This window comes from Lissotriton vulgaris, chromosome 12 (assembly GCF_964263255.1).
Source record: "Lissotriton vulgaris chromosome 12, aLisVul1.2, whole genome shotgun sequence".
In the NCBI taxonomy this organism is placed as follows: Eukaryota; Metazoa; Chordata; class Amphibia; order Caudata; family Salamandridae; genus Lissotriton; species Lissotriton vulgaris.
In genome coordinates, this window is record NC_141700.1 from 470,773,583 (window position 1) to 470,793,587 (window position 20,005).

Here is a 20,005-nt window from a genome sequence, read left to right on the forward strand (position 1 = left end):
GCTCTTTTATTTCACAGGTAGCGTTTTCAAACTTGAAACATCATGTCCCTTTATGTCCCTGACGCGTTTCGGTGCTTTCAGCATCTTAATCATAGGGCGGGTCTCTCTGTAAAACAGGATATGAATGTCACTTAATTTATTCAGCACGTTTTCCCAAATGAATTGCATGCTGGTCACAGTAGTTTTCCCCTTCGGTGGGGTCCGTTTTTACAAAGGCTAATTTTGCTCCCAAGTTCAATAAAAGTGTTTATTCAGCCCTCCGGTGGGCTCCAGGATGAAAATGCCACCTTCAATCCTTTTTGTTCCTCGCGCTGAAAGGAGGCTGCACTGACTTTCCGCAGCCTCACAGACCTTCAAGCAATGTAGGCGGCGGGGCGATCTCCCACGGCTGGAGCAGCCGTGTGTTACATCCGTTTACAAGCCCCCAAGCTTTTACAGACGCACTCCACAAGGAAAGCTTCACCAAGCTCTTTTATTTCACAGGTAGCGTTTTGCTGGAAGCACCGAAACGCGTCAGGGACATGAAGGGACATGATGTTTCAAGTTTGAAAACGCTACCTGTGAAATCTTGGGGGCTTGTAAACGGATATATATATATATATATATATATATATATATATATATATATATATATATATATATATATATATATATATATATATATATATATATATAGACGAGGGACAAGTAACATTAGCCAAAATACTGGAGCAAAAAGTAATAATGGAAATTATGCATTCTAAAGAACCCTCATTCTGTGAATAAGACCAAACTGTTAGTAGGCCCTGAACACAGAAGGTATGTCTATGAGCGCAATATTTAAAACAGAATCCCCTAGAATAGTTTTTTCATTTTAGGACAGAAAAGGAAGAGGATGATGTCCCCTTTTTTATTCTGTGATTGAGTGGGCAGCACTTCTGGCTGATATAGGTAATAGTTTGTGTGAAAAGAAAACTGGAAGCAGGCTTTGGCAGAGGGTGCATTGATTGGCCAAATAATATAGCTAATTGAGGTAGACTTTGCTAGTCTAAAATCAAGTAAAATTGTGTTAGAGTGTCACAAAGAATGTTGTGACGAACTGTAGATCTTGCATAGCTGAAGGTCAGTGTTAAGGTCTACAGGCAAAGTTAGAAACGAAAAGGGAGAAGATCGTACACATCAAAGAAGGACCACTTAAGTGGCACGTGGGTGAAGGAGCTCAAGTTGTATTCAAAGCTGGCGTAAGTACAGAAATGCATGTGACTCCCGATTAGTCGCATGTTGCACGTGTTTGGCAAGGGAGCGTTAGTGAAAGATACCCCAACAGTCAGAAGAGACATGGTGTAACTTAAGGCAGTTGTAAGTTATGCATGTTTTCATAAGTCAGCCTTAAGTGCTCAACAGTAATGCTAGCTCCAGGGTACTCTGGCCTCCATTCAATAGTGATGTGTTGGATGCTTCCTACCTCTGCCTTACTTGTGTCCCTGTTATGACCATTCAAGAATGGTTCCCTGTTATGTGTGTCATAGCAATACAAACGCACGTGAACTGTACATTTGCATGCACGTCACACTGAACGAGCTAGGGAAATTCTCCTATAATATTATAGCTCCAGATACATCAGCTTGGTAAGGGATCTCCTTGGAACCATGCAGACCCTCTGCTGAGGTCAGAAAGATTACATGGCCTTTACATTGGTACGAAATTAACAACCTTTGCTGGCTCGGGCTCCACTTTACTTCTGCTCTCTGCTCGCACTTGCAGCAGCGCTCAAGCGAAATGCCTCACATTTCTTCTACATGCCTGGAACCTTCAGCAGTTTAATGTCCCCTCAGCAGCAGCTTAGTGGCAGTGGACGTGGCCTCTTTTGTGGTCTTAGGATTTATGACTACTTGTCAATAAGCTTTTTGTATAAATACCCAAATCTAGCATCTCACCAGCAACATGAGCGTGACCACTAGCAGCATCCGTAGCAGGCATTGGAACCAGTGCCATGTTCCATGCCAAGGAGGTAGCCTTAATACCTGTACTCACAGGATGCATCTAGTCTGGACCGTTGAACTAGGTGTGAGAAAAATAGCAAAAAGAAGAAAAGGTGCACACTGTTGTGAACATGTATGAAGTGCACACACAGCATCAAGCACACACGGTAGCACCACTGAGCTGGGTAACAATACTATACAGCCACACACAACAAGCACACACAGAGCACTGCTGAAGCACACACTATAAGGCAACCTGGATAAAGACACACAATCTTAATCAGTGACACACGACCTCCATGTAAGGCACATAGTCTAAATTAAACACATACAGTCTCAGCAAAAGACACACTCAGCTAAACACACATGCACACACACCCAGGCACACTCAGACGCTCACGCACAATCAACACATACATGCTGGACCTATCAAACCAACACACACATTTAATTTTAAAAACACATACACAATCTTAATAATAATCAATCAGACGTTGTTAAGCAGGCATTGCATCAAACACACAATCTAAAACACACGCACACTATATGACTTAAATAAACACACACACGTAGGTAGCCTCATGCAGATGCTCACTCCAGACATCATACAAACACAACCGCCATCTGACTGATATTTCACAAGTTTCACTTGTGAAAGCATACGCCCTCTCCGGATACCTTCACACACAAGTTGTGTTACTACTTCACATTTTCATGCTATCCAAAAACCACCCTGCTGTGTTGCAATGGCCGGGATGCCCATGTTGGGCAATGTTAGACTCGACCAGGAATGGCCCCTCTGTCAGCACCAGGTAGCATCCTTAGCAAGAAAGGGTATATTCCAGAATAAAAAGAGGATTTGTAGTTAATAACGCCTACATTTCATGTGCATTATCTACAACTCAGCCAAGGAGAGTACTTCGTCTTCAGGACAAGATTGGCGTGTGTGTCAGGTGTTAGGTTGTGTGATTGTGAGTGCATGTGGGAGGGAGACTTGATGGTGGGTGGGGTTTTTTCTTCAAATAATAAGCATGCTTTTTTTCAGCATGGTTACATTTTTAGCATTTATTAGAGGCAGTGACATGTGCAAGGTATCTCTGTATCATAGTGTAATTCGTGGATTCTGTCCTGTTTTTGTCTTCATGAAAAAGGTATATGTGGCTGTTTGAGAGAGGGCACAGCCATAAAAACACAGAGTGTTACTCTTGGCTTCAGTGGTTTGCTAAGTTTTGGAGTCCAGCTGTAAGTCGGTCTCTGGGGTCTCAGGAAAGTCTACTCTCTGGCGCAGTTTGACCCAAAGTATGAGTTTTGGATAATCTGTTCAAGCCCGCCCCAGCAAGAAGACCGTTGGCCCTAGGCGTGGTCAGTCTTACAACCAATATTGTTTTGGTCACCCACATGTCCTTGCAATGCAGACAGCCAGAATCAGTCATGAAACCCGTCTAGGATACCATGCTCAGGTTCAGTCCACCCACGATCACTAGACCTAGTTGACGTTAAGGCAGCGTTCTTCAGGGCATTATAAGCATCCCTCTCAGAATGAGTTACCATCAGAGTACTCAGTGGTATTGTGTGTTCAGGCTGGAGGGCCTACACCGGAGGCTAGACTCCATTCTCGTCCAGCGCCTTAACAAAGGTATTGAGATCAAGTGACACTTTTGAGGGACAGCTGGCGATGTTGGGGCCATGAGACCCGTACTTAGAAATCAACCATCTCCAGAGACTTGCCTCTCCCAACGAATTAGTCTGACTCAACAGTAATCTTATTTCACATTATGGCCACTGTTGAAGGTCACGTAGACCATAAGGTTTTTAGGATGCCCGAGAATCTCAGAATTCAGAAAGATTAATGCTCTGTCGAAGAGCCGGGTTCCAAGGCTTTTGTAAAAGCTCTCACCAAGAGCATTGCACGTAGATTGAAGGGCTATTGATTTAAAAGGATTAGAACCTGAAAATCTATGCCCTCCTAGGCGAGATTTCCTTCAGCCTGGAATGGTCAGCATGTAGAAAGAGGACAATCTGTAAGAGGGAGTTAATGGCAAATCATTTACGAATAAAAGCAGAAATGACCACAGAGTGTTTGATTTTTTTTTTTTTTTTTAAACTGTTTATTAGCGACTGCAGAGAAATTATATTATCACAGTACAGTTGTATGCAATATCAAAAGTTTACAGTCTTTTCTATTTTCTCCCCAATAGCCCCGCAATCCCATGGCCATGAAAGTAACAATCATCATACAGCAGGACCGCAGTATTCTATACACTAGATCAATTCTCGCCCATTCAACAGTATCCCAACAGACCTCAACAGTTGTGTTCCCCTCCCTCCCCCCGGTGGTATGAGTGTGCATAGACATGCGGATACATCAAGTGTTGCGTGGTCAACAGCAGCGGGACAGCCACTTGAGGGTGACCGCTAATGGAAAGCGCGCTCCTCTGTTCCTAATCATCATCCTCATGTGGCGGAGCAGATACTATTTGCGTTAACAACTCCCATGCCCTCGCATGTTCCAAAATCTTTTCCTGTTCTGAACGTTGCGCTTGCCTCAGTCTGACCGCGCTCTCACACTTCGTCCCCATTTGATAAATTCCACCTTCCATCGCTGGTAGGACGGGCCCTCCTTCGACTTCCAGTGTAATGTTATCTCTCTCTTCGCTAAGATGAGCCCCAAATCTATAAATTTACTAGTTATTTTCGTCTTCGGGGTATGGGGGAACCAAAGCAGCAAACACGTGGCCATATCATAAGTGAGCTCCCTACTGGTGACTTCGTTTAGCAGCTCGCCGGCTTGAATCCAGTAATCTCCCGATCTCGGGCAATGCCAGAGCATATGTTCTAGGTCCGCACCCCCTTTAAGCACCTGGGGCATGCCGCATCGTGCACCTGAAAGTATTTCTGAATTCTGCCTGGCGTTAGGTATGCCCGATGTAGGATAAAAAACTGTATGAATTGCAGCCTCGTGTTCCGCGTACCTTTCCATGCTCATTGGTTTATGCTCCCCCATGTCGTGTCTGGTATGGGTTTGCCTATCCCCTACTCCCATTTAGTTTTTAAATCGGTCAGCGGCTGCAGCCCCTCTCGTAGTATCCTGGAGTGGAGGCAGGCGAGGGCCTTCACAGTCCCCGCCGCCATCACTACATATTGACATGCCAGCGTCGTTGTTGGTTCAGTGTGGCCCCCCTTCCAATGCTTCCTGATCGCCGCCACCACCGCAGCATGAACTAGAAAGTCGCCCAGCGGCAGGCCCTATCTTTCTCGCAGTGCCTCAAACGTCAGTAATTCACCCTCTTCATACAGATCCCCCACCATCTGGATGCCCAGCTTCTCCCAGTCCTCCAGAACAGACCAGTCACTTCCGTGAGGAAGCGCAGTCAGCATCCCCAGTGGTATCTCCGGCGCGTACGGATGCCGCACTCCCGCCTTGCGTTGACTGCGGTTCCAGCACGCCCTCAGCGTGGTTTCCTCCAGGGATAGGTCCCTAGGGTGAACCGCTTGCTGCAGTATTATATACGAGAGAACATGTCTCTCTATCCCTGTGCCTCGTGCCTGGTCAGGGCCCCGGAACTCCAAAGCGACCGCCTGTGTAAGAACCTGCAGCTGCGCCGCCAGGTAGTAATTTTCAAAGTCCGGGACCGCCAGCCCCCCTTCCTGCCTGCACCCCACAGAAAGCCCACGACCATTGATCTCAGCTCTCTGAACACTGCTGGCGGAATCCATACCAGAAGTGTCCGAAAGTAGTAAAGGAGCCGCGGTAACGCCACCGTTTTAAGTAAGGCTACCCTTCCCAGTACTGACAGCGGCAGTGTGGACCAGAACGCCATACTACACTTCAAGGCTCGTACGCACCGTCCCACGTTCCCCTCCAATACATTCGCGGCATCATGGTATATCCGAACTCCTAGATATGTAATGCAGCTTGGTTCCCATCGTATTTCCCGGGGGAGAGGTGGGATCTCTGCACTCGGGAGGACTGGCAGAAGGCACGTCTTCATCCAGTTCACCTTGAGCCCTGATAGGTCTCCAAACCGGGCCAACAGTGTGACTGCTTCTCGCAGTGCTGCTCCCGTGTTCTCCAGATACAGTAGGAGATCATCGGCGTACAATGAGATGCGGTGCGGCATGGCATTCCGCCAAAGCCCATCAAAGCATCGTCCCGACCTCGCTTGTATAGCCAGGGGTTCTATTGCCAAAGCAACAGCAGCGGGGACAGCGAGCACCCCTGCCTCGTCCCTCTCTCGACCGGATATTGGTCTGATATCAGTCGCCCCAGCCGCACTCTCGCCACTGCCGATGTGTAGAGAACTTTGACCCAAGTCCCAAAGTGCGGGCCCAGACCAAACCTGTCCATCACTGCATAAAGATAGTGCCATTCTAGTCTATCGAAGGCCTTTTCTATATCAACGGAGAGCACTGCTGGGGTATCCAACCCACAATGGTCCGCCCCCAACATCCCCAGAAGCCGGCGGATATTTGTGGAAGTGTTTCTGGTCGGGATAAATCCGGCCTGATCCAGATGGACAAGGGTGGTCATATATGGCAGGAGCCTATTCGCCAAAATCTTGCTCAGGATCTTATAGTCCGTCGTCAACATAGATAACATGATGTGACATCCACGCTGCTCCTGCCCGGCTTCAGGAGGGGGATAATCAGCGCTTTCCGAATTGATGAAGGTAGATGACCTAGTTCTTTAGCCTCCTTCTAGACCTCTAGGAGTCGCGGGGCAAGAAGATCTATGTATTGTCCATAAAACTCTACAGGGAGCCCGTCCGCCCCCGGAGTTTTATTCCGAGCCATGTACTTGATGGCACTGCGCACTTCAGCCTGGTCCTCCTCCACTCGCGGTACCTGGCATTCCTCCAGGTACTCTACCAGCCCGTCGCTGTTCTCCTGCAAGCCGCTTTCATACAGCACCTCATAATAGTCCCAAAAGCATTTCATGATCCCATGTTGGGTATCCACCACAGTGTCAAGTTCCGTCTCCATCCCCAAGATAGGGCCCCCTCGTTGACTCTGGTCCGCCAGCCACGCCAATAGCGCCCAAGCCTTGTCTCCCTCCGTGTGAGTCTTCTCACTGTACTTTTTGTAATCAAAGCTGCGTAACCTTTCTACCTCCACTGCCACCTGTTCCTTAGCCGCCAATAGTTGTGTGTGCAGCGCCTGTTGCCCAGGTCTCTGCTGTTCCAACACCCTCAGCTTCCCTTCCGCCTTGGCTATGTCATCCAGTAATGCCTTCCGCATCCCCGCAGACTTGCTAATACATAGCCCTCGGGTCACAACCTTAAAGGCGTCCCATTCCACTGCTCTGGTCGATGCCGTGCCCGCATTGACTTCAAAGAATTGTTCTACTCCTTCTCGTATTGCAGCTTTGTAGGCCTGGTCCTCCAGAGCTTCCGGGAGCATCCGCCATGTCGGAATGGACGATCCTGCCCACTCCCAGTTAAGAGAGATCAACAACGGATTGTGGTTCGATAACGTCCTGGTAAGATATTCCGAGCGCCCCACCAACGGAGCCACCGACCCCGAGCACAGTATTGCGTCTATGCGCACGTGGAGCTCATGGAGAGCTGAAAAAAAGGAGTAGTCCCGGTCGCGGGGGTGCTGACTATGCCAAATGTCCACCAATCCCCACCTGTCTTGCCAAGTCACCCTAGACTTAGTCAATCTGTGCACTGGTGAGTCTATTAGCGGAGGGTGATATCTATCCAGGTCAACATCCGTCAGGGAATTAAAATCACGCCCACTAATGTAGGGTTAGTGAAACAGTGCGCCAGGGATCCCGATATGTGTTCAAAGAAGTGAGCCTGGTCAGTGTTTGGTGTATAAAGGCTACATAGTGCGATGTCCCTTCCGTATAGTCGGCCCTCCACCGCCACATATCTACCCCCCGGATCCACTAGTTGTCGCGTAACCTGAAAAGGAACCCAAGCCCGGATCCATATTAATGTACCTCTCGCATAAGCTGAATACGACGTGTAGTAGGCCTGTCCCCTCCACCTGCGTTGCAGCGCCTGCCCCTCTGTTGCGGTAAGATGGGTCTCCTGGAGGAAGGCGATCTGAACCGCCCTCCTAACCAAATACGCATGGACCTTGTGTCTCCTTGTCATTGTATGCAGGCTGCGCACATTCCAGGAGATGCAAAGCAATTCAGGTAATGCCCCCATCGCTAATTGACCAACCTCCTCCACTCAGTGTCATGCACACACCCACACCAAACAGTCCCCCCGTGAATCAACATACCCAGCCCTCCCCTCTCTCCTCCCCCCAGAACAGGACCTAACAGCAAGGTATCAGCCCCCATCCATACACAATCAAACAAACCCAACATTCAACAACTTTCCACAGTAGCCACTGCAGATGTGCCTTAAGGGCTGGTAGGGTGCAACTCCGGACCAACAGGCAGCTACGCCAGCCCCCCGCCCCCGCCGCCTTGGCCCCTTAGTGGTAGTCTGAAGTATCCGACCCCTATGGGTAATAACAGAGGGTTGGTGACCCATCACAGCTGGGAGCCCCAGCCGCCATCAGTCGAATTGAACTACTCCAGTTCAGGCATCCCTGCTGTGTGCGGAGTGATCTTCGGGCCCTGGATACTGTCCGCCTCTGACAGTTCAGTCTCGGAACACGTTTTGTGCCCTTCAGATTCGGTTCCCAGCTGTGACGTACTTTGTTGAGTCCCAGATAGCGCCATTACTGCATGCAGAGCCGCTTGCCTCTCTTCGCCTGTTTGGGAAGTCGAAGGTTTCCGCGAGCCTTGTCGCCGTCGGCGTATGCGCTGTGACTTTCGGACTTGTGTAGTCTTATGTTGCTCTGCAGCATTGCGCTCCGTACGATCTGCCCCCGCTTTATAGGTTTCCAGCCACTCCCATGCCTCTGCAGGCATTCCAAAGAAATGCGTGATACCATCCAGTATGGCCCTCAACTTGGCCGGAAATAGCAAGGAATATTGTATTCCTTCAGCTCTGAGTTCCCGCTTAACAGGTAGAAAGGACGCTCTAATCTGCTGAGTCTCATAGGTATAGTCCGGAAATATGGTTACTTTACTGTTATCCACTTCAAATGGTCTATCTCGGCGTGCCCTTTGAAGCAAGAGGTCTCTGTCCTTGTAGTGCAGGAGCCGTGCCACCACTGGCCTCGGTGGACACCCCGGTCGCGGGGGTCGCGCAGGGACACGATGAGCTCGCTCAAGTGTGAAGAAGGTGGTGAGGCCCTCAGGTGCCACCATTGTTGCAGCCATGGTTCCAAATAACCTATCATGTCGCTTCCTTCTATTTTTTCGGGTAGGCCCACCACGCGTATATTGTTACGCCTATTCCTCCTCTCCACCTCCTCGGTCCTTTTCTCCAGGGTTTGTATCCGCTCCAGAGCGATCGCCATCTTGCCCTCCAAAGCTGCATGAGCCGGTGCCAGTTCCTGCAGCGTGACCTCATTGGCTTTCACCCTATCTGTGAGTTTGGCGTGTCCGCTCGTAACAACCCAAGTCCTGTCGCCACATGGGCAATGTCTTGTCTTAACGTGTCTCGTGTCGTGAAGATGGCCTCCAGGATGCGGTCCAGCTGCTGTTGCAAGTCCGCAGGCCCCTGCGTTATCTGTTCCTGCGTTTCCGGGTCCGCGGCCCCCTCCTGCTTCCCCTTGGGCTTGCCCATGTTTATTTGTGCGTGCGCCTATCCACGTTCTGAAGGGGCTGTGTTCTTTAAGCAGGTGATCGGCAATATTCCTCGCTGTATCCCGCACTTGCGCCACAATACCACAAGGCTTTCGGTATTACGGCCGTGTTGAGTGAGGCCATGACAACCAATAGGCTTCCCCGCACCAGCGCTCCCGCCACATGCAACCCACGCAATTTCCAGCCTGCGATCCATCTTCCTCTGTCGTTTATCCGCCAGTGACCACAGCGAGCTGCGCTAACCTGCTCCCCCGCGCCTTGCCAAAATCGAGTGCCCCCGTCCGGTGTCCCTCGATACTGCAGGCGTTACCACTGTTCCCCACTCAATGTCCAGTGGTCTACCACCCGCAGCCTGGTGTCCGCAGTCTGTTCAGTGGCTCAGTCTGGCCCCGAGATGTCCGCTCCCCACTCCGCAGGCCACCCCACACAGCCGCCTCGACTAGCGCTATGGGGCAGGCTAGGCCCGCTATCCGTTGAGTCCTACCTGCAGGTTCAGCTGCTGCCTCCTCCGCCCCGTTGTGGCCTCGGTAACGTCTACCGTGTGACCGATGGCACCCCTGGCCTCACTGCTGTACGGTGGTCACCCGGCCGCGTCGGGCCGCCCTTGAATGCAGCCGAGGTCGAGTTGGAGGCCCCCCTAGGCTTCGAGGAACCTCAGTCCACTTCCCCCGGTTCGCAGGGCGCGGCCCGCTGGCCCCCCGCTCCCACCACCACCTCAGAGGTTCCAAGCCAGCCGCACCCCACTCACCGATACTCTGCAGTCTGTGCTCTCCAGCTCCAGACGCTCTCCCGCTACACTTCCTCTCCGCAGAGTTGCACGGACAGCCAGGCACTTCCCAGTCTCCAAGCGACGGCTCCTCTCAGCTGCGCTCACCACCAGTACTTCCCGGCCAGCTCCTCCGTATCCAGCCGTACGCCACAAGACCGCCGGTCCTCGTCGCAGGAGCTCCGGCCCACCGCTCCCCCACGGCCAAGCTCCAGCGGTGTCCTCAGCAGGGTCGCCTCCTCCTCAGCGGTCGTGCTTACGGCTCGAGCCCCGCCATCTTGAGACCCGGGCTCCCGGTTCAGCTCCGCTTCCCAGGGGTAACAGTCTTCACCCCAGTCGCCACCTCCTCAGCTCCCCGAGTAGAGGCCCCGCAGGCCGCTGATATGGGTCCCCAGGAGCCGCCGCCGACCCTGCCGCATTCGCTGTTCGCACGTCGGCCGTCTACTCCGTCATATCAGTGGCGGCCGCCATTACTCTGGGCCTCTCCGAGGAATCCCCAATGCCCTACTCGCCGCTCCTGTCTGTTTCAGACGGGCCTCGACCACACTCAGGTCACTGACTCCGTGCTCCGACGCTCCGCTTTGCGATGGGTCACTTTTCTGGGTCCAGTACGGTCGAAAACAGGATAATTGCTGGGCCAGGTGCGGAGCTCCGAGCTCACGCCGCCATCCCCATCGGCGCCAAAGCCACGCCCCTCTACAGAGTGTTTGATTCATAATAATAAAAAGTAAAAAAAAATCCTATGCTCTATAACTGGGAGCCTATAAAGGACAGATATTAGGGTAGAAGCATGACTGGTGTGCCCTTCCTTCTGAGTGCCCTGGCTGGGAGCCCAAAGGGTAGAACTGGCAGTGTTAGTCACTCATGAGCAGTGGTTTGTGTAACTCTCCCAGCAATGTCAATCTGAGACCCCATATCAGCCTGTCACTGCACTAGACTAAATATTCATATGCCGCCCTCAGTGCTATCCATGAACCATGAGTAGCTGGGTAATGCTACACCACCTCACCCACATTCTTCCAGCAGAGCACCTCATAGTCATGTTAGGGTACAGGCCATGTTTTGGTCTTTCTGTCTGCAAAATCTTCTTGGGGAGAACCCCCCCACCAAACTCCCCCTAGTAGCGGTTGCTCCTTGCGCTTGCTCGCTACACACCATATGGGGGCTGGTCTCGCTTTTACTTTGTTCTCTCTGGTTCACTACTTGGGTCTATTTTTGGTGCTCTCTGTAAGAATGTCTATGGGTACATATGACTGGGTGGGTAACCTGGTGCTCTTTAAGGTCATCATCTACTATTTACTGTGCTTTGAAATTTGATACAATTTAATATGTAATGAAAAATATGCTGTCAAAAATGTTCGTGGGGGGGGGGGACGAAACCCCCCCAAATCCCCCTAGTAGTGGTCGGGCTTGCTCGTTACGCCCACTACTAGGGGGGTCTGGTCTGCCAAGATTTGCCAGGGCTGCTTTCAGTTTCCTGCTCCCGAATATACATAATCAGGTGGCGGCAGGAGAAATGCAACTCACATCAAACTGAAGGAAGGAATTCTTGAATTAATCTCAGTCATAGGTCAGCTTGGGACAGCATTTCACTAAATCTTTTGTCACACACCCGGTCACTCTAGAGTAGACAGAGATCAATTGACCTTCTCCAAGAGGAACAATCATAACAGACTACCAGAACAACAGACTAGAAAGGTTAGGGTATCCTGGGCTGCACGTTTGTAATTTACTGTATGTTTTTTTATTCCATACCAGACTGCAGTAATATCACCCGATTAAAGTGCGGTGGGATGGATGTTATAAAAAAGCAAACTGATTTCAGAGTCCTTTAAACTTCGAAATGGGTCTGTTACCACAGACACTGAACTCTTAAATAACAATATTATGACAGGGGAAGTAATCTCATCTACAGTAAAATGGGACAGTGTAGGAATACATTTCGATTTGGGAGGTATGTCCTTATTATATGAAACTAAAATTGGGTCTGATGTTATTATTATTCAATTTGAGGTTGTCAATATACATTCAGACATTCCTTTGGAGGCTTCAATCACTGTAAGTGCAACTGCAAGCGCGATCCAAATCGCAGGACAATTACTTGCAGGAGCACTACCTTTGTGAGGCGGTGCCTGGCTGCTGTAATGTCAGGAGAACCCTGACATGCCATCTGGCAGACGCCATGTAAAGGCTCCCAGGATGAGAAGGTGCATTAGAGGGTCTTAGCAATGTTATTACCTTTCTGCGATTACCGGTAAGGTAATGGCACTGTCCTGAGTAGACCCTGGCAGTGCTCTTGAAAGTAACTGTGCTGGGCCTGGCTTACTTTGTGTTTTTGTCTAAGACCCAACCCTTATTTCACTTCACAGACATAAAAAGTAAAATCTCACGTATTCTGTTTTTTCCCAGAAAGAAGTGTGACCGCTAGCACAAAATGAGGATTAGTTCCTTCTGAGAAGGATATGCCCATCTTGCTGCACTGCTGAAACTCCCAACATAGCTCACAAAAGTAAATGATTTAACTCTTTATTGAATTAATGTTCTTAGCTTGCTGATTCTCAGCAAACTCTTTGTACAACCAAGATGGAACTCCGCATTTACTTTGGTTTTTGCCACCTCTTGTCTGATGCTTTCACCAGAACACTGGAATAGTCTTTTTGTCCCAATCAATCAATATTATTACTATATCTGGCCTTCGTAAATGGAAAGCCCACCGTTTTGTTGGATCCCCACAGTCAATGACAGATCAGTCCACAATACGACGTTTCTTCACTAGTGTACATGCCTGGTCCCCTAACAAACAGGGATCAGCCTTAGGAGAGGAAATAATACCACCGAGAAGATGCACAAGGGCCAAAGGGCTATACCATTGACATGCATACCATCTATTGCAATTGGCTCAATTAAAAACAAATCATCTTACCTTCCTCTGCTTTGGTTGCTGCCTTTGATTTCCCCTCGGTCAGGTGACATATAATGTCCATGATCTGAGTTTCCCTCATCAGTTTGTCCAGGGCGTACATCTCCCGGCAGCGCAATGGCCCAAAGGTACCCAGATGCTAAAACAAGACAGTGTTTGTCAGCTCAAAAGGCAGTAGGATATATTTTCATGCTACCCTGATTTACCCACTTTTACTATGCCAGCTATACAAATCTACTGAGAGTCCATAGAGAGCTTACTTTAAACAAATGCTTCTTTACACTTACCATGAGGAGCCTGTTGCAATTGTCTAGATGAAGGACCAAAGCTCCATCAAGAAATTCATTCCCTGTGGTCAGAGGGTTCAGGCTTCCATCTGAGTTGCTTTCAACACCAATATCATCCACTATTCTCTTGCTGGTGTCTGCTACAAATATCTCGTCATTGTTAGGTCTGAGGTTGCTCACTTTTCTGTAATGCAAGAAACAGAGACACATTCATGTCTTACTAATCCCAAAAATGTTATCTGTCGTGTTGCTACTAAAGCTCTGGTTTTGATTTACAAACTGTAAGAACCAGCTATATCAATAGACATATTCCTAACCTTAAAGTGCTTCACCTCAACTTCAAAACAACATAAGGAGAATATTCTAAAGCAAAACATTGTTGAAAGGACACGTTTGCAAGGCTTTCCAAAATAGCAATGGTGCGAAGGCTGAAGTTCGAATGTTTATTAATGATTGGCATACCGAATTCAGAGCACACCCATATATCACACACACTTGTCTCTGCACAGGAGGGACAACCCACATATGTACACCACACACCGATATTGCAGTTCTTGTATGCGCTATTATTGCTATTTAGTTGGGGGGCTAGTGTTATACAGAAGTTGCCTATTTCACTTGTCAGGTGATACAAATTCCACAACACTGCGACTTTTCCCTAGTGGTAGATGAAGATATTTAATTGCTTTGAATATGGAACAATAATGGATGTTTTCCTTTTGTCATGTATCCCAACGTTAATTCTATATTTTTATCTTGTATTGAGCTTTTTGTAATGTTGAGTAAAGTTATGTACTGCCTTTTTGATTTGTTTGTATGTTTTTTTGCATGTTTATCATTAAATAAAAAGATTTTTCAAAAAAACCACAGCGACTTTTATTTGCATTAATAACGTTGCCCTAATGATAGAAATCAATATCCAGTGACATTTCAAAACATCCTAAGAAACAGTATCACTTGTTATTCAAGTCTTTGGGAGGAAATGGGACAACATTAATGTCCTTGTGCTGGATCATTAACCTCCTGTGCAGATGCCTAGTTTGCCACTTATAAAATTATCAACGGTCTTTCTGTTTACCAAGAAATCAAACCACCATCTCTGGAAAGTGTATCATGTAGGGATGGGGCCCTAGGCCCGCATGGTGTAAGTAAGTGAGACACGGGACACCAGTTTATGGATAGTAACTCTGGCCACGAGCACGTGCGCTCGGGGTCTTTTATTAGCAGCGTCACCTGACCCAGTGACGTCTGTAATGGGTGGGTGCACAGTGAATGGTTACACTGAGAACAACTAGACTGTGTCCTGGCAGGGCACTACATCCCTCCCAAAATTCAATGAAAAGAAAACAAAGTGTCCAACCTGCAAGAAAACAGAAAAATAACAATTTATAGCCCCAACAGATTTTCTTCAGGCGATCGGCTGGGAGATGTTGAAGTTCTGGACCACAAAGTTAGTCAGATGAGCTTCACCTTAGCGGTGTACTTCAGAGCATCCTTGTCTTGCTGTGTTGAGTCTTATCTATAGTGTTCACCACTTGGAGCACCGGGAGCAGAATGGGTGTGACCCTTGAGGGGTCTCGCAGGTGTTCCTAGTCCAGTGGATGACAAACGCTTGTTGGTTGTTGGAGACGACTGCGGCACAAGAGGTCCTTCTTTGGATTTGCTGATTTTGATGCTTTCACACCTCCATCCGGCCATGTAACTTCCGACTTGCCTTTCTTGCCGGACTCCTCTCTCACTGGAGCCTCGAAGACTGGCCTCTCCTGCTTGGACTCTTCTCTCACTAGAGACGCTGGGAGGACCCTCTTGCCGGACACGATGGGACCGGGTGGACCGTGCGGGTCTTCGCATGAGCCGCGCAAAGGCGTCACTGAGGAACTGCCAACGGACTCACCGCCAAGTCTTTCATGATGTCCTCGGGGGTGTTGATGTCATCCGTCAGGATGGTCTTGCCATTAGGACATGGGTTCATTGCCTTCTCCAGACCGTTTCTCAGTGCCAGGTGTTCACCGGGGGCCTTCGTGCTTCCTGTTGCCTGTCGTGGAGCTGCCTCTGCTGCACCTCTCCCATCTGGATTCCTCTCTCACAGGACATGCGGCCGAGGCCCTCGTCCCCTGGACTGCCACGTGACCGTGTGGGCTGTGCGGGTCGCTGCGGAACTTCGGACATGGCCACAGTTGAGTCTTGTGTAGTCCACAAGGGTAGATTGTCTAGTGCTCGGGTATGCTCTGCTTCGGCAAGCTTCAGGTTCACAGGGCACCCATACTGTTCTTCAGTGGTTGGTCTCCTCAGGTGCGAGTTGTCGGAATTACTGGGAGCCACACGGATGTTGCGCTGTTCCTTGGACAGCACCGATGTTCCTGTATGCTGACTGTTGCGATGCTCCTTGGACAGCACCGATGTTCCTGTGTGCTGACTGTGGTTCTCTCTCTTCCTCTGTGGAGTGATGTTGTGTTACTCCATTCTTCCTCTTCGTTCTCTTTCCCGACGCAGTCAGGTCTTCTTTCTTGCTTGCTCATGCTAACCAGGCTTCTCCATGTAGCGGGCCCTCTACATGTCGTCCCCTTGGTCTTGTCCATGTGGTAGGACACTGTCTTCCCTTGGCTTGTTGACTAGACCTGTCGTCGTATCTTCCTGTTACTTAATCATTTCTGTTGCCTTCAATTAGGATACCCTTCCTTGGTCAGTGGTCAGTTCCATCGTGACTCTCCTGTCTCGTCGGGTTCCTTTAGTTCTACTGTTCCTTCTACCTTTTCTTTATGGCGTCGCGCCTTTCTTCTCCCTGTTCCTTCTTGCGACGTGACCCGGTCACTGTACTGCCTTGGTCTTCCCAGCCAGTCTTCTCCAGGTAGCGTGCACTCCACCTGTGTCTCTCTGGTCTGGGCATGGCTCTCAGATACTGGTCTTCTCTTCTAGTGACTGGACCGGTTGTCACCATCTTCTCAGTTGCTTCTTTTCTTTCCTTGGCGACCCGACTGGGTGGTCGGCTTTCATCTTCGGCATGAATCGTCATGCTGTGCTATCTTCCTCGTGGTCGCTATTCACCGTCACGGTGTTTTGGCGTTGGCGTGCTTTCTCTGCGTGGAGGAGAGTTGCGTCACCGCTCCTGGGGCATCTCATGTGCATGCCGCCATGCAAGCTGACGATGGCGCTCTGGTTGCTGCGAGACGTCGCTGTCTCTCTTGGGGACCTTCGTGCTCTATCCCATGGTGTGTCGCTGTGCAGCGTCACTCTGGTGCTCTTGATTCCTGGCGCTCCTGGCACGTTCCGGCGCAGTGCTGTGCCGTCCTGTCGTGCGGGTGTGGAGTTCTTGCACTCCTGTCGCTTTCTTGCGCTTTGCGGTACAGTTCTGTGCTTCTGGCGCGTTCCTGCAACGCCTAGTTCTTGTACTCCTGGCGCGTCCCTCGCGCCGTGTTTCTGCTTTCTGGCGCGTTCCTGCGCTTCTGTGCCATCGCCTTTTCTCTCAGGCTGCGTGATAGCTTGTATACTTCCTCGGACGTGACAGCGGGCAGGTTGCTGCTCTTTATAGTCTTTTGCTGCAGACCTTCCTTGTACCTTGTGGCGCGTTCCTGCGTTTTCTGCTGGTGTGTTCCGGCAGGTTCTGATGCGTTCCTGCGCCGTCTCCTGATGTGCTCCTTGCGCTTCTGGCGCTTCCCGGCGCTGTTTTCTTGCACGTTTTCTGTTTGGAGATCTCAACCCCCCTCCCAAATTCACTGCTCACTTACTTCAGCGGTGCTGGCAGCATGTGGTCTACCGGCAGTCTGTCCACTTGCTGGGCGTTCCAGAGTTCCTGGCGCGTTCCTGCTCGGTCTCCTGGAGTGTTTCTTGCACTTCTGGTGCGTACCTGTTGTGCTGACCTTTGTTTCGTTTTGCTCTTTGCGCGCTTTGTGTACCCCTGGAGCTCTCTTGCCCTTGATCACTGTCGGTGTCGTTACTCCAATATACGCGTTGCTGTGTGTGGGCTGCAGGCTTTATTACTCTGACCATTTTCTGTTGGTTCATCCAAGGCTTGTTCCTATTCCTTGGGATCCTTCCCCTGCCTGCAGTTGCTCCCTCCGGCCACTAGATGGCAGTGCTTCCTCTACTCCATTCCAGATCCCTGTCTTGAGCAGTTTCCTCACTCGACGGGCCCGTGTACTTTCACTTTCTGGCCGGGCCGGCCTCAGGCTCATCTAGGCTTGCCCCTGGGTTCCTCGTGTCATCACATTCGTCACCTCGGGAGCGGGCACCTCCTCAGATGGCGCCTTGCAGGACTCCCTTTCCTTTGCGGTGAGCCTCTTATGTTATTTCTTTTGTCCGGGCTGTGCGGGGGCAAGATGCATTTTATGCCGGGCGCTTACATTAAGCTCCGGTCTGCAGGCTGTTTCTGCTTCACTCTCCCCTAGCTGCGCGGGGATCGGCACTGTTGTCAGCCAACCGGTGATTTTGCCGAGGGGCACTGCCTTGTGATACTAGCGCCCGGCAGCTGTCCCCGCGCTGCCGATCGCTTTCAGATTCCTCGCAGGAGGCCGGGCTGCTGCGGCAGGTCGCTGTCTGTGTGGGCTCTGCCTCCGGTGCTCGCGCCCTGCAGCTCCTGACACGCTGCGAGCGCTCCTTTGCCGATTCTTCACCCCGCCGCCGCAGTTCCACAGCACACGCGCTGCGCGGCGGGGGGTTTGATGCGGGGCTCAGACCGGGTGCAGCGTAGTGGGCTCTCGCTGGCCTGGGCGTTCTTTGGGGGCACTTGCTGGCGGCCGCTGCGGCCTCAGTTCATGTCACAGTGGGTGGGCTCCGCTTCCATTCAGTGTCCCGCTGCGGGGCTGCCGGGGACAGGAGGCGCTATAGGCAGGCCACGGGTGGGCTCCGCTGGTCCTGCTTCAGACTATGTTTATTGTTGGCCATGCGGGTGGGCTCCGCTTGTGATAACGGACACATGGGGGGGTCGCTTCTTGCATGCGCGGCCCCCCAGGCTCGCCTCTGGCCTACGGGCCTTCTTCGCCTCGCGGGTGGGCTCCGCTTGCAGGGACAGTGCCTGGCAGCTCTTCTCACGCTGCGGGCACCTCGCCTTTCGCTGCGGGCTCACCTCCTGAGTTGGACCCGCCACGTGTCGGCTCCTCAACTGCGGGGTCGAGGTGGGCACTCGGCTTCATTGTCTTTCACTGGCGGCCTCTCCTGCCCCGCGGGTGGGCTCCGCGTGGGCTTTCTTCTTCACCCCACGCAGGGGACAGTTCACGCTTGGCACGGGAGGTGTAGGGTAGGCTCCCGGTCACCTCCTGCTTCGTGTTCTCGGCCCGGGGCTCAGCACACGCCCCGCGGGCCTCCACTAATTGTCGCTTCCTGCAGGGGGAGTGCTCATGGCACAGGCAGCATTCTCCTCCTTTTCCCCCAAAAAATTTCTTTTCGCTGGCATGCGTGGCATCGCGTTACCGCCTCGTCGCCAATGTAGGGATGGGGCCCTAGGCCCGCATGGTGTAAGTAAGTGAGACACGGGACACCAGTTTATGGATAGTAACTCTGGCCACGAGCACGTGCGCTCAGGGTCTTTTATTAGCAGCGTCACCTGACCCAGTGACGTCTGTGGTGGGTGGGTGCACACTGTATGGTTACACTGAGAACAACTAGACTGTGTCCTGGCAGGACACTACATATCACATTCTCTGCCTTCATCAAAACCACTGTCTATTACTAAGGCAGAGGACAAAATGGCTCTTGAAGTCGGCCTCAACTGCCCTACCTTAGGCAGTAGATTTTGTCATTGACAAACAGGCCTGCAAAGTTTCTGTCGACAGGTAAGCCTTCATGCCTGCCATCAACGTGGCTCCACTGTCAGGTATATCACAATCAAAAACAGAATCATCAATGACAACGGTAATGTCACAGCTCAAGCTCTGCAAGGCTGCCCGATGACACTAATGAGGGCCATGCCACCATCAAACATCGATGTCTCCATTAAAAAATCAATACCTCAGTGTGTTTCAGGTAGGATACAGTTAATCACCAAAATGTGCCATGAATATGAGATGCCCTGGTCCAAACATTCAGATACCATTAATAGAGTGGGAAAGTGTAGGAAATGGGGTTAGACAAAGACTGATTATGCATTATTGAGAGCCACCTCCTGACAGAGACAATAGAGGATAAGGTAGACGCCAATAGCAGTGTGCTGAAGGGGTGTGGTTAAAAGGGAGCATTCTATCACATCATATATATGGGCATGTAAATGCTGATAGAACTATGCTTTTTAGACTAGTGTCTTTAGTAAACGGCATGATGTAGTGGGAGCCGAACCCCAATAATTTACTGAACCCAACTAATTTAGACACCCTCAATTTTACCTCAGGCAATTTGCCTCAGCTTGTACTAATTGATCTAGCAGCAAGAGACACCACAGCATTAAACTATTGAATAGCAGAGTGGAAATTAAATAGAAAC

The 20,005-nt window shown here is 50.5% G+C and overlaps 1 protein-coding gene across 1 annotated transcript in view; it reads right to left on the bottom strand.

Annotated features, from left to right (window-relative positions):
* The window catches only part of RIPOR1 (RHO family interacting cell polarization regulator 1), a 2,151,737-nt gene that overhangs the window by 476,613 nt on the left and 1,655,119 nt on the right, over positions 1-20,005 (bottom strand). Inside the window, exons 13-14 of the mRNA XM_086945567.1 lie at positions 13,595-13,778; positions 13,311-13,446 (exon numbers count right to left, since the gene is read on the bottom strand). Of these exons, the coding sequence (XP_086801693.1) occupies positions 13,311-13,446; positions 13,595-13,778 (320 nt within the window). The remainder of the gene's footprint in view (positions 1-13,310; positions 13,447-13,594; positions 13,779-20,005) is intronic.